This window comes from Delphinapterus leucas, chromosome 11, assembly GCF_059928025.1.
Source record: "Delphinapterus leucas isolate spDelLeu-1000000601 "Yukka" chromosome 11, BTC_Dleu_Yukka2, whole genome shotgun sequence".
NCBI lineage: Eukaryota > Metazoa > Chordata > Mammalia > Artiodactyla > Monodontidae > Delphinapterus > Delphinapterus leucas.
Window position 1 is genome coordinate 40,496,918 of NC_143139.1, and position 14,976 is coordinate 40,511,893.

The 14,976-nt window shown below is 45.0% G+C and overlaps 1 protein-coding gene across 6 annotated transcripts in view; it reads left to right on the forward strand.

The window, feature by feature from the left end:
- The window catches only part of DIP2B (DIP2 acetate--CoA ligase B (putative)), a 239,195-nt gene that overhangs the window by 219,725 nt on the left and 4,494 nt on the right, over positions 1–14,976 (forward strand). For 5 of the 6 annotated variants that reach the window (XM_022572180.3, XM_089920703.1, XM_022572182.3 and 2 more), the window contains 10 exons: positions 402–513; positions 2,826–2,935; positions 3,426–3,556; positions 5,184–5,352; positions 6,164–6,334; positions 7,329–7,390; positions 8,273–8,330; positions 9,096–9,170; positions 10,922–11,099; positions 12,981–13,104. In XM_022572180.3, the coding sequence (XP_022427888.1) occupies positions 402–513; positions 2,826–2,935; positions 3,426–3,556; positions 5,184–5,352; positions 6,164–6,334; positions 7,329–7,390; positions 8,273–8,330; positions 9,096–9,170; positions 10,922–11,099; positions 12,981–13,104 (1,190 nt within the window). The remainder of the gene's footprint in view (positions 1–401; positions 514–2,825; positions 2,936–3,425; positions 3,557–5,183; positions 5,353–6,163; positions 6,335–7,328; positions 7,391–8,272; positions 8,331–9,095; positions 9,171–10,921; positions 11,100–12,980; positions 13,105–14,976) is intronic. The other variant, XM_089920702.1, reaches the window with a different exon arrangement.

Sequence of the window (14,976 nt, forward strand, 5' to 3'; positions counted from 1 at the left end):
TCCCTGGACTGTTGCAAACACTACCTCCTTCAGAGATGATCCTCCAGCACCTCTCATTCCCTGAGTACTACGAAGTCCATGTTTTTATTTTATTATGGTCTTCATGAAATCAAGAGATCTGGGGATCCGTACTGAGGTTATAACCATGGAATATTTGAGAATCACTGTTGTAAACAGTAACTTGTGTTATGAACAAGTCCATCATTCTAATTCAGTGTTACGCATTTTTCAGGACAAACGTAAGGGGAACACTGACCTCCACTGTCCTGTGTGTATTCTTTGAAAAGCTGGTACTGCCCCGTCCCAGTATGATGTGCGAGTTGCTTTTAGCAGCAGCCAGAGCCTATGGTGCTACACGGGGCTAAGCCTTGTGGTGCTTATTTTTGTCCATTTGTTTCTAGGTCAGCAAAGCAGCCTGCATTCTCACCACACAGACCCTAATGAGGTTACTGAGGTCCCGAGAGGCAGCAGCAGCTGTGGATGTGAAAACGTGGCCAACGATCATTGACACAGGTGAAAGGGAGATTTCTCCAGAGGCACTGAGGGGGCAAGAACATTCACTCCCCGAGATTTCCTAGGTTCTCATACCAAAGGTGTTTACACAGCTCTTCTGTTGCAGCCCATTCCACCTGCTAAGACAGAGGCAAAACTTAATATCCACTCAGCTTGAGTTACCAAATGACTGGATACTGCAACATCCAGATCCAGAGAAGCAGATCACAGTGTGCCAGAACTCTGGCGACAAAACGTGACTTGCTGTTACTCTTGGCATCGTCAAACGGTGGTTAGGTGTTGATGCCAGATGTGACCATAGACATGTTGGGCTACATAAAGTATGGGGAGGATCTGACCCTTGACTTCCAGATGTGATAGAGTTGGAACAGCATTGCACTAGGATTCAGAAGACCTGGTTCTGGTTCAAGCTTCAGTCCTTATTTTCTGTATAACCTTGTCCGAGACGACCCTTTCCTAAAACACTACCTACCCTGGCCCGACTCACGTATTTATTGAGAATACCAAATGCAACATAATATGAAAATACTTTGAAAACCATAAAGTGTATGAATTTTAGATGGTGTTCATACTAAAGAAGGGGGTAAGACATTGGGATAGCTGGAGATGGTGGTGGAGGGGAGAGTGTGGGTTTTGGAGTTGGGCAGACAGGTGTAAATCCTCATCCTCTGTTAGGCGTAACTACCTCATGGGGTCGTGAAGATTAAGTGACATAATGTAAAGCACCAGCATACAATCATAGTAATAACAACATCTGACTTTTTATTGAGCCCTTACCATGTGGCAGTCATCTAACATGTATTACGTAATTTCCTCCTTCTACCAACCCTATTAGATAGGTGCCAGTTTTAGCCTCATTTTACAGATAAGAAGACTGAGGCACAGGGAGGTTAAGTAAGTAGCAGAACTGAAATTCAAACCCAGTCAGTTTGGCTCCCCTCCCAGCCCCTTAATCATTATTTCCTCCCTACCAGTTTTCAGTAAGTATCACGTAGTGTCCACTTCAGGGACATTTATGTGGATTTAAATGCAGGGATGACATCTATTTATGGTTATTGTGTCCAGATGCTGAGCTATATTTTTTTACATATGTTACTTAAGGATATAGATGAAGTCATTTATAATATGTAACACAAGTGGATTGTGTTGGTGTTAATGATGTAGACAGATCTACTGTGGTTACTGGACTCAGTCATGTTTCAGGAAGACCTGGAATGTGGTCTGTGATACAGACAACAGAAAGGTTTCTTTAGGTACTTGAGTGGCCCTCCCCTACACAGAGGTGGGTTGAAGGTGATAGAGAAAGTCTTTGGTTTGACCAGAGATGAGTGCCCAATGATACAGAGATTGAAAAGTCAGAGTCAGAATCGTTTCTTGATCTGGAATGCCAAAGGAGCCATTGAGGAGGCATGGCTGGGGCCAGAGACATCCTTGATATCTTTGGATATGACATGCTTATAAAGCAAATTTGGAGGGAAGGGAGAGGTTATCATAAAAGAGCAAAGGAAAATAATTCCCAATTCTAGATGATCATTCTTAAAATCAGTCATGTTACCTTGGAGAAAAACTGTCCAACTTTTAAAGCAGTCCATGGTTACTGTGACGTGTACTAAACTGTAAATAATGAACTTTAACTTGAAACCAGCATAACAACAAGTAAAGCTTCTTGAGTTGTCTTAAAGTGCTTTATATGAATTAACTTCCTAACAGTTCTGGGAGGGCAGGTATTATTACCACTTTAGAGATAAGGAAACAGACACAAAGAGGTTAAATAACATCAAGATGACATCACTGAGAAATGGCAGAGCTGGGATTTGAACACTGGCGGTCCGCTTCTTTAGCCTGTGTTTTCAGCTACTATGGTATATTACCCCTCTCTAATCGTCTAGTAAATACATCTGCCTGATGTAATTTCCTTGTTTATATGTCTATTGGTGCCCTCAACCCCAACCCTCCTCTCGGAGTGACATGTGAGCCGGTTGGTTCAATACGAGAAGCCTCAGCTTTAGCAAATCCCAGAAGCTAAGTGAGGCCATAGCAAAGCCACAGAAGACCGGTTGAAGAGCAATGATTTCCGAGTTCCAACGTGTCTGATTTTTTTTAATGTTACTGAAGTGCAGTTGATTTACAATGTTGTGTTTGATCTCTGCCGTACAGCACAGTGACTCAGTTATACGTATATATACATCCTTTTTCACATTCTTTTCCATTATGGTTTATCGGAGGATATTGAATATAGTTCCCCGTGCTTTACAGTAGGACCTTGTTGTCAACGTGTCTGATTGACATCGGGTTTTTTCTTTTCCTTGCAGATGATCTACCCAGGAAAAGGTTACCTCAGCTGTACAAACCACCCACTCCTGAGATGCTGGCGTACCTTGATTTTAGTGTCTCCACAACTGGCATGCTTACGGGAGTGAAGGTAGAGTAGTCGGGATATATTTACTCTCTCACTGGATGCTGGTAAAGTGCCAGGGCTGCAAAAAATAGAGATGACCACTGCCCCAGGGACTTCAGATGGAGAGGCCAGCTGGTTGTACCAGAGACCAGTAGGCAGAGGATCAAGGGCCACTGCTATATTTAAATAAAAGCATTGGCTCTTCCGGAATAAGTTATCCCAAGGAATTTGTGTTATGAAGTGTTCTGAACCTAGCATAGAAGCCAACAGATAACACGAGTTAGTTCAAGCCAGTATGAAGTCATAGATTCGTATTTCATAAAACTCAGTATTGAGAAATTAACAGATAGACTTACCCTTCGGTTAGACTTAGATTAGGCTTTTTGAAGCAATGAGAAATATACATCATTTTGAGGAGCTGGAGGGAATGTAAGCTTCTCAAAACTCTCATTAGAGCTGCTTTTCTGCCTTTGGGATGCCAGTTCCATCCTGTTCCATGTTCCTTACCTTCCAGATGTCCCACTCTGCGGTCAATGCTCTCTGTAGAGCCATCAAGCTCCAGTGTGAGTTGTATTCCTCTCGGCAGATCGCCATCTGCCTTGACCCTTACTGTGGACTTGGCTTTGCACTCTGGTGTCTCTGCAGGTAGGCATGGAAAAGCAAAGAAACAGAATGCATGGGAATATCTTTGGGGCTGTGAGCATCTCATCCTTCCGTTTGCTCCCTTAATTTGGTAAAGTTTCGATAAAATGCTGATGCTTTCCAGAATTTGTGCATCTAATGTATCTTCGATGTTTGTCTGGTTTGTTTGTATTCCCTCTTTCTATTAGTTTTATGCCTCAGACAAAAGGGCAGTGATCTTACTGCCTCTTCTGTGCTCCATCCTGTCATCCTCAGTTTAGAAGCAGAGCCAAGTAGAAGGATGACACTTGGGTGAAATGTCGTACTGTGTCAGCCAGAATGCACCCCTTAGGCTTGGCAGGAAGGAATGTAATGAGATGGGTGACAGCATGTGGCTGGAAAGTAGCACATTGGCCACATTGTTCCTTGTGGGATAGCAGATCCCAACTCCTTCTACTCTCCTCCCAGAGGACCTCATCTCAGCCTGCATTTTCACCTCCTTGATGGGCATCTTCATGAATGCTTCACAGATGCTTCAATTCAACATCTTCCTTCTGTGTCCCCATTCTTCTTAGGATGGGGTCATCCACCTAGGGGCCCACACTAGGAACTTGGGCCTTATCTTCAACTCTATATCTTTATGTCACACTTCCAATTAAATGTCAGATCCTTTGGCTCCATTATTCTTAAACCTATCTATCTCTACATAAGAATCACCTAGGGGTCTGTGAAAATAAAAATTAATGGGGCTTCCCTAGACATACTAACCTAGATCTCCAGAGGTGGAGACCACAATTCCAGTATTTTTTTTTTAATACAGGATTCCTGGGCTCCTAGTTATTCTGGTCTATATTCAAGGTTTAGGAAGTTGAGGATTCACGGCTGGAGATTGTACATACAATACAGGACTCTGACATTCCTTCCTTTTTATCCTGGGTGCACTGTCAGGGTTCAAGCCCTCATCCTCTCTCACCTGGATTATTGCAGCCTCTCCTAACTGTCTCTCAGCCTTCAGTGACTCGTGTCTCCAATACCCGCTCCGTGTAACTAGCTTTACCCCAGCTTCAAGCTATAGTGACAGCCTGCTGGGTAAATTCTAAACTCCTTCATATAATAATAGATCAGTGATTTCACAGTTTGGCCCTGACCCTTCTGGCTTCACTTCTCACAACTCCCCAGGCATTCTATGCTTTAATATTTCACTCTGGAATCCTATTTCTGACAACCTCACACACACCATGTAATTTTATATTGCCGTGCCTTTGCATATGCTCTTCCCTCTGCCTGGAATGCCCTCACCAGCTTCCCCATTTTTCCAGCCACTGTCAAATTCCTACTCATTGTTCAAGCCCGAGCTCAACTGTCGCCGACTCAGTGAAACACCTGCCGCCCCTTGCGTGCCCAGTTTGAATGACTTGCTCGTCATTCTATGATCGTGATGGCCTTTATTCACATCTCAGTTACCACCTTCCACAGTCTGCTTTATTCTGTAGTTATTGTATCTTGTGAGTTGCACAGGAACAAGGCTGATTCTTAGACCTTTATATCTAATATGACCCAACCCTGTCCTTCATGCTCAGTAAATATTTGCTGAATTGATGGTGTTCTAGGATGAATTGATAATGTCAGCTCTTGCCTTTTTTCATTGCAGTGTCTATTCAGGTCACCAGTCCATCTTAATTCCTCCTATGGAGTTGGAAAACAACCTTTTCCTCTGGCTCTCCACGGTCAACCAGTACAAAATAAGAGACACTTTCTGCTCCTATTCAGTAATGGAGCTCTGCACCAAGGGGCTTGGAAACCAAGTGGAGGTGCTGAAGGTAAGAAGCAGCTGTAACCAGGAGACAGTCCTGAGAGAAATGGGCCAGGCGTGATGATACCCCACCTTGGGCTGGCCAGACATATCTGCCTGCTTTTTTTCTAGGCAAACAGGTGTTTGTAAACCTCAGGAAGTTTATCTCTTTCAGTTTCTAATTTAATGCACTCTTTCAGAGTTTAATCTGTTTCTTACATTGTGGAGAAGAAGGTAAAACTGGTTAGGAGGCTGAACAGAAATGACTTTATGTGAAGATGAACAGAAACTGTGACCTCCAAGAGGATTTTTCCCAATAGAATTTGCAGCCTGAGAATCTCAGAGATTGACGACTGCCCCAGAGATAAGGTCGCTCATTCATGAGTGTATCCCACGATCATATGTCTAACTGGCATGTGAGAGTCAAAAAACACTGAATTTTCTTTAGTAGAGAAATGTGACTTTAAGAATGAAAAAAAGAGATAAGAGGTTAGATATCTGTGTTGCTAAATTTGTTTTTCTCTCAGTCCCATCTCTGCATTTGAAATAGAGAGAAATGTAAGGTACAGAAATAAAGAGGGATTAAAAATATATTGCTGAAAACCTAAGATTTTTAGGTGAAAGAGGAAAAATAGAGAATGAGCATATTGACCAGTGGGTAATGAGTTTAGTGGAATTCCTTGGCATTTTCTGAAAAGGCATATCTTTTCTCTGGGTGTCTGAGGTGAGAACACATAGTTCCTTGGCTTTTCCTGACCAAAGAGATAGAGCAGTGGCCCTGCTTGTTCAGCACTTCTGTGATTCTGCTGACCTCAGCTCCTGTGCGTGGTGTCTTACAGACCAGGGGAATCAACCTCTCCTGCATCCGGACGTGTGTGGTGGTGGCTGAGGAGCGGCCCCGCATTGCTCTCCAGCAGTCCTTCTCCAAGCTCTTCAAGGACATCGGTCTGTCCCCTCGGGCTGTCAGCACCACTTTTGGATCAAGAGTCAATGTAGCGATATGTTTGCAGGTGACTATCATGAAATCTTGCTTGTGTGGGGGGCTCAGAGCACAGGCTACCACTTAGTTGCTGTAGGCCTCTGGGCTTTTTATTTGGACTTCACTGTACCTTATTTTGCCCATCTGTAGAACGAACATGGTAGCATCGTCCTTCACAGGGTCATTTGTAGAACCACTGGGTTTCTAGGTGCCAAGCACTTGGAGCTGTGCCCAGCAATTGAGCTCTAATGTAAATGTTTACTCTAACTAGTGGTTTTATGGTCCAAGACGATGAGTCGAGAAGATTTCTGAGTCCTATTTGAATTTTATTTATATGTTACCCTTTGTTTTCTGTCTCCTCCATCTTTTACGCCTTTTTTTTTTTTTTTTTTTTTGCAAAAGAAGTACAAATAAGCCTGCATTCTTTTCTCCAGCCAGATGGCAATTTTGCCGTGTTATCTTGGTGGGTAAATAACAGAAAAGAGGCTGAAATAACAGAAAAGAACTGAGTCTGATTTTATGTAGCTTGGAAGCTCGTAAGGCAAATACAGACATGGACAAGAGTGAGAGTCAAAGAAGGTGGCGTAAATGGGTGGATACTTTCAGGTCCTCTGTGTCTGTGGTCGGATGACTTTGGAGCAGCATCATGACGCTTCAACTTTGGAGCCCATTGTGGGCCCCTTGCTGCCAGCTTGGGCCAGTGCTGGTTTTGAGAGTCCCATGGATGCTGGTCTGTCTCATCCCTGCCTTGAGTCCAGGGGTGAGGACCCTCCTCAGCCTGGTAACCTTTCAGTGCTGCTTCGGCCCCCCAGCCTACTCTACTCTCCTGGGGGAGGAAAGGAAAGAAAGATGAGAAGAAAGCGGGGCCAGGAGTGTCTTTCATTATAGCCCTGCCTCATCGTTCAGAATAGAGTTTGGATTTTTCATGTATGTGACTAAATTATCTATTTCTTGATTTGAAAATGTAAAATATGGAAATACCATTCAGTTAATTTTAAATAAACAATACATTTATTTTTCTTTAGGGAACCTCAGGGCCTGATCCAACTACTGTGTATGTAGATCTGAAATCATTAAGACATGACAGGTACAGTAGATTGGTTATGCTTACTTTCTGTTAGCGTTCCTAAGCATGAAAAGTTCTGAGCCTCGAGAAAGTCAGCTCTCCCCACTCCTTCCTTTTGTTGGTGTCTTCCGGGGGGATGGGAGAAGGGAAGAAATTCATTTTCATTATTAATACCTAATAAGGTTTTCATTTATAAGAAGAAAGCTTTAATTCTCACAGTTGCTGCACTGTTCTTTAATATTAAAATGCAACACTGGTATTTTGTAACATTTGACATAAATTACACTAAAATGGATAGACTCTTTGCTCTGGAAGTTTAAAAATAACTGAGACAGACAGAATAAATGAGGCAGAGTAGGGTTTTTGAAACAACACTTTATCTGAGCCCCAGGAGTCAAAGCCTTCCTCCTTATCAGCTCACAGGTGAATCGTAGCTATACGCCAAGGGGAGCTCCTGGTGGAGGGCTCTGGGACCTTTTCCTGAGTCCCACTGACTTGGGCTGTGTTCACAGTGTGGCCCGTGGCAGTGACCCAGGCTGCACAGGCAGAGCGTCTCTGGTGCTGTGATTTTCAGCCTGGGGAGAGTTTGTCCTCCAAAGGACGTTTGACAGTGTCTGGAGACATATGTATTGTCACAACAAGGGGATGCTACTGACACCTAGTGGGTAGAGGCCTGGGATGTTGCTAAACATCCTACAGTGCACAGGATAATGTCTCACAAAGAATTATAACAAAATATCTGACTCAAAATGTCAGTAATGCTGAGTTTGAGAAACTCTGCTCTGATGTGAGGAGAGATAGATTAGAGGTTTGGGGAGGCAGTGTATGTAGCTGTGGTAGATGCGGTGCGGTCTTTTTTTTTTTTTTTAAGGCTCTTATGTTGTAAATATTGTTTTTCTGCAGGGTTCGTCTTGTGGAACGGGGTGCCCCCCAGAGTTTGCTCCTCTCAGAGTCTGGAAAGGTAATTTGTTCTGTTAACCGTTGGGAAGATGGTCTGTGTGTAGAAGTAGTTAGTTTTTGTTTTCTGTGGGGTGTTTTTTTGTTTGTTTGTTTGGGTTTTTTTGGGGGGGCTGTGTTGGGTTTTCGTTGCTGCATGCAGGCTTTTTCTAGTTGTGGCGAGCGGGGGCTACTCTTCATTCCATTGTGTGGGCTTCAGTAATTCTGGCATGAGCCCTAGAGTGCAGGCTCAGTAGTTGTGGTGCATGGGCTTAGTTGCCCTGAGACATGGCACATGGGATCTTCCCGGACCAGGGCTCGAACCCGTGTCCCCTGCGTTGGCAGGTGGATTCTTAACCACTGCACCACCAGGGAAGTTCTCCCGGTTTATTTTTTATTTTTTTTTGCGGTACGCGGGCCTCTCACTGTTGCGGCCTCTCCCGTTGCGGAGCACAGGCTCCGGACGCCCAGGCCTGGCGGCCATGGCTCACGGGCCCAGCCGCTCCGCGGCATGTGGGATCTTCCCGGACCGGGGCACGAACCTGTGTCCCCTGCATCGGCAGGCGGACTCTCAACCACTGCGCCACCAGGGAAGCCCCCCAGTTTATTTTTGAGGTTGAATCTTGTTATACCTCTGTCTCCACTGAGCACAATCCCATGAGCGCCGTCTCCGCTCCTGCCTTTGTACACTCCCTCACCTCACTAAAGAGATGGGGGCGGGGAACTGCATTTCCTATAGGTCATTAGATTTAATTGAACCCCGTCTTTGTGTTTTCTCTTTGATTCTTAGATTTTACCTGGAGTGAAAGTAGTTATTGTTAATCCAGAGACCAAAGGGCCTGTTGGAGACTCTCACCTGGGAGAGGTATGTATAATTTTCCCCTTTACTCTGAAGAGTCAGCAGTGAAAGACTTTAGGGTTCATATTTTAGAAGTCAGGAAACTGTGGATATAGCTTTTCCCTCATGGTGAATTTTCGAGAGTTTTCATCTTTCTCTGTAAGGCTCAAAACTAAAATGGACAGAGGGGAAATTGAGACCAAGATGGAGTGAAGATTTAGGCACCCAAACTAGAACTAGTCCCAGATTGGTCCACTGACATACCCTTAACTGAAAAGGAAAATGGGCAAATCCCACCTGTTCCCACCTATTAAGGAGTGGAACTAAAAGGAGCCACAAATTTTAAATTTTTTAAATTTATACATATTTTATTGCAAAATGTATCCATTTTTGTATTAGTATAAAAATATTTAAGACTTAATTTTTCTTCCCCCATATCTCTGAGAGACACTGATATCTCATTTCATAGCTCACTGGGAGCAATGTTGTGGGTGCACGAGGCAGATGACCCGGGCTCTGCCAGTTACCAGCTTCTTGTGATTCAGCAAGTTACTTAACCTCTCTGGTCCTCAGTTTCCTCGACCATAAGTAATAATGGCACCCACCTAGTAGGATTGTGTGACAGTTAAATGCATTAATACCTGTATCTGTCATATATTTGGAACAGTGCCTGTCACACAGTGAATACTAGTTTTGTTACCATCGTCGGCTATTGCTATGTTTACGTTGTAAATTCAAATAGCCTGTAGTATTTTCCTGCGGTCTTCGTAACTTAGTTTCAGAGCATAGAAATGATCCCTTGATGCATTTGTGAGACTCTGAAAGAGGCTGAGAAATGGGCCAGGGAGGGCTTCCCTGGTGGCTCAATGGTTAAGAATCCGCCTGCCAATGTAGGGGACATGGGTTCAAGCCCTGGTCCGGGAAGATCCCACATGCCGCGGAGCAACTACGCCCGTATGCCACAACTACTGAGCCTGTGCTCTAGAGCCCGTGAGCCACAACTGCTGAGCCCACGTGCCACAACTACTGGAGCACGTGCACCTAGAGCCCATGCTCCTCAACAAGAAAAGCCACAGCAATGAGAAGCCCGTGCACCGCAACGAAGAGTAGCCCCTGCTCACTGCAACTAGAGAAAGCCCGTGCGCGGCAACAAAGACCCAACGCAGCCAAGGATAAATAAATAAATAAATTTATTTTTAAAAAAAAGAAAGAAAGAAAGAAAGAAATGAGCCAGGGAGGCAATGTAGCCTCAAGGTTAAGAGCACGGCCTCTGTGGCCACCCAGGCTTGGGTGTAGGTTTTCTTGTTTCTGCATCTTAGGCAAGTTACTTAACTCCTTTTTTTTTTTCCATCTGTAAAATGGGAATAACGGTAGTACAAACTGTATTGTCATGTCATATATGTCAGGGTTGATGGAGGTAAGGCATATAATACTGTTCAGCACATGGTAAACACTTGATAACTGACAGCTGCCTTTATTGTTGCAGCTGTGTTGTTACTATAAAAATGAAGTTAAAAAACCAAAATAGGGACTTCCTCGTGGTCCAGTGGGTAAGACTCTGTGCTCCCTATGCAGGGGGCCCAGGTTCGATCCCTGGTCAGGGATCCCACATGCTGTAACTAAGATCCCATCCCAACTAAGAGTCCGCATGGCGCCACTAAAAGATCCCACAACTAAGACCCAGTGCAGCCAAAATTAATTAATTAAGCCAAAATCATCTGTCCCAGAGAACTGAATTGATTCTGGCGAAATGTGACCAGTGCTTTTTCTTGTTGTAGATTTGGGTGAACAGTCCCCATACAGCCAGTGGCTATTACACCATCTATGACAGTGAGACTCTTCAAGCTGACCATTTCAACACCCGCCTCAGCTTTGGGGATCCTGCTCAGACCCTGTGGGCTCGAACAGGATACCTGGGTTTTGTCCGCCGGACCGAGCTCACAGCAGCCACCGGAGGTATCTTCAGCAGTTCCTCACCCCCGTCCTGCTGCGCTTTGCAGCCCCTAGCACGGGCTGGCCTTCCGCAGCCTGCCTTTGGATGTGGAGTGTGTGTGTTGAATTATTCCCTTCTCCGACTCTTGAACCCATACACGAATTTGTATTCATTTGAAGTAAGACTTTGCCCTCAAAGAGGACCCAGGAAATAAGCACTGGGGCCCCGTGTCAGCATCCCTGAACTGTGGGTTGGCTCAGCCAGGCAGTCATAGAGATGTGCCTGGTGATGGGTAGATGCCTCTGGCAGGACTCGGCCCTCAGCAAGCTCCTGGGACAGGTATTCCATCTTTAGTCCCTTGCTCCTAAGCCTTGCGAGCGGGAGGCAGTGCAGAGGAGCCAGCCTGCCGAAGCCCTCTGTCCCTTCGGCGGCTCACGTTGGACACGAGCCTGCTTGGCAGGGCTCTCGTGTAAGCAGCCCCCAGTCATCCTCTGCCCACTGGGCAGCCACAGTGAAGCCGTGACTTCAACCTTCCTGACGGCATGAATGGCCATTTTAAAATACCCAGCACCGACTGCATCATCCACACCCAGAACTGACACAGATCACTCACTGGACTTGAACAGCTGGAACTGAGCCAAGTCATTTCTCCTTCGCCCCTTGCATCTGTTCCCCACTGACCAGCTCCAGAGTGTCTCCATATTTCACGGGGAAGTAGAATAACATACTGGTGGTGAGGGAAGCATCCCTAGCCAGGTGCCTTGGTTTTGAAGCCTAGCTCTGTCATTTGCTGTATGACCTTGAGCACTCACTCAACCTCTCAGTTTCCTACCTGGAAAATGGGAGTGATAACGTTTCCTGCCTTGTGGAAATGATGTGAGATTAAATGACATAATGCCTTCAGGTGCCTGGGACAGTGACTGGCACATAGAAAACACTCGAGAGTCATTAGCTACTCTTTCCGTTGTTTTTGTTACTACAGTCTTCAGCTCTTGTATGATGGGACTCTGCTGGCCTTCCTCATCCTTCTCTCTCCAACAGCTCCTAGCAGTTTGTTTTGCTAAATTTTTCAGAAATCTTCCTTTTCCTGAAAATACAACGTTCCGTAGACCTGGCTAAATCATCTCTCTTCTTCTTTTCAGTATCTATATAGACATAAACCACGTAGCCTTGTGTATGCAGTGTGTGCATAAAATCTTTAAAAAAAGATTTCTGCAACGTCCTGCTGGATTACAAGCCTATTAATAACCAGGACTAGAGTCTCTGTGGAGTCCTAGAAGATGTCTAGGAACAATGACATATGTTCACTTCTTTTCCATCTCAAATCCTCTCGCCTCCTCCCCTCCCCAGCCATCATCTGGCTAATTCCTATTTATCCTTAAAAGCTCAGCATGGCTTCAGCTTTTCCCTTTCTGAACCCTTGAGCTGAGCTCGGGGAGGGGGGGGCCCTAGTGCACACTCAGGTCGCTGGGCTGACCTCATCCCACCTGATGTCCATCCATAGGACATCTGTTGTGTGTGTGTTTCCCTCACTAGACAGTAAGTATCTTCAGAGCAGGAATCATGTTATATCATCTTTGTCTCCGCAGCACTAGGCACAATTCCTGGCACGTGGTAATAATAATAATGACAATAGCTAATGTTTTCAGCACTTACAGTGAACCAGGCATCATATTAACTCCCTTATATGAATTGAATCCTCACAGCAGCCATTTATTATTACCCCTGTCTCACAGAGGGGAAGCAGGACTCAGAGATTTAAGTTAATTGCTCCACGTTACAGAGCTGGTGAGTGGTGGCGCCAGGTGACGTGGCAGGCAGTCTGGACCCTGTGCTCTTAACTCCAACGATGTAGTACACTCAGTGCATCTGATGAACCAGGTTCCTCTTTCTCTCCCCATCAGAGCGTCACGATGCCTTGTACGTGGTGGGAGCTCTGGACGAGACACTGGAACTGCGAGGCCTGCGGTACCACCCCATTGACATCGAGACCTCGGTGTCTCGGATCCACAGGAGCATGGCCGAATGGTAAATCCCCTGCACAGCATAGGTTCCCCCTCAGCTGCAATACCAGTTAAAGTTGCTCTGTAGTCAGCCGTCTGTAGCAGACCACCTACGGCTATGGAACTCCAGGGGAGCCGGAAAATAAACGGACTGATCTTTGTCTGGCAGTGTGCCGTCTGCTAAGACAGGCTCCGTGGACTCGCGGTGGGGCTGGGTCCTTTTTAATGGTAGGCGCCTACCGTTGGAAGGGACCTAACTGATCATCCGCCTCTAGAAAGTCGGTAGAGGGTGGTGGGAAGAACCATGACTTTCAGGTCAAAAGACCCAGCTGGAAGGCCCAGCGCTGCCAGCGTTCCCAAGGAAAGAGGCTGCTTTCCTCATCTGAAAATGCCTCCTCTGCTCCTTCCTGATTATCAGGAGGATCCAGTGAGAATGTACTTTGTAAACTATCAAATAGTAAGCAGGTGAAAAGGATTGTTGTTATTATCTGGTCCAGTTTCCCTCTTAGTGCGGGAATTCCCCCTACATTATCCCTGACAAAGGATCATCCGACCTCAACGTTGACTACAAATTTCTTAAAATTACAACTCTGTAGTTTTTACCTATTTGCTTTCATCGTGGATTCTTAACAGTACAGAATCCATCCAGTTTCTTTTTATACATGTTTAAGTCGGTGTGTCCTTCTCAGGTTTTTTTTTTTTTTTCATGCAAAGTAGCCACAGTTCTTTTAATGGTTTGTTCATGCTTTCCAGTTGCTTCTTTGTCTTGCTTTTGTCAGAGTCTCTCCTCTGAACAGACCTGAACAATGCAGAGAAGTTGGGTGCCATGGTTACCCCCTAATTTTAACCATTTGACTTTTGATGCTACCAGATATTGTGTACATTTTTCTTAAGGACTGAATCTGTTTTTCAAAGCAGTTCAACACTGCAAAACACAAGTCAGGTCATACCTTCTAACCCAGCAAACCCCACTGAATGTAAGGCAACTTTCTACCTTATAGCACAATAGGAGAGAGCGTGTATGGGGCACTGAGTTCAGATGAGACCAGGCCAACTCCCTTCCTGTTTGGTATTATAATATAGATAATAATCTTAGTCAAAGCTCTTATGTTGCAAATATCAAGAATTCTCTTCAAAACAACTTAAGCAAAAGAGAGTTCATGGACAGAATACCTGGTTATCTCAGAGGTTCCTAGAAGTCTCTGACCAGCTCTGGATCTCAAGAAAGGTAGAAACAAGGAATGGGAAGGCCATCAGGAACCACCATCTTCTCACTTTCTAGAGCCATGTGGGCATCCACTTCATTCTTTCTCTCCTCCCTGAAGAGCCATTCTCTGTACTTCTCTGCACACCCGCTACCCCAGAACGTTCCAGTCCACGTGTCCTCAGTTCAGGTGACCAGCTAACAACTTTCATTCCCACTTCCAAACTCCCAAGAGATTTTTTTTTTTTATTTTAACATCTTTATTGGAGTATAATTGCTTTACAATGGTATGTTAGTTTCAGCTTCACAACAAAATGAATCAGTTATACATATATATATGTTCCCATATGTCTTCCCGCTTGCGTCTCCCTCCCTCCCACCCTCCCTATCCCACCCCTCCAGGCGGTCACAAAGCACCGAGCTGATCTCCCTGTGCTATGCGGCTGCTTCCCACTAGCTATCTACCTTACGTTTGGTAGTGTATATATGTCCATGCCTCTCTCTCGCTTTGTCACAGTTTACCCTTCGCCCTCCCCATAGCCTCACGTCCATTCTCTAGTAAGTCTGTCTTTATTCCTGTTTCACCCCTAGGTTTTTCATGACATTTTTTTTTCTTAAATTCCATATATATGTGTTAGCATACGGTATTTGTCTTTCTCTTTCTGACTTACTTCACTCTGTATGACAGACTCT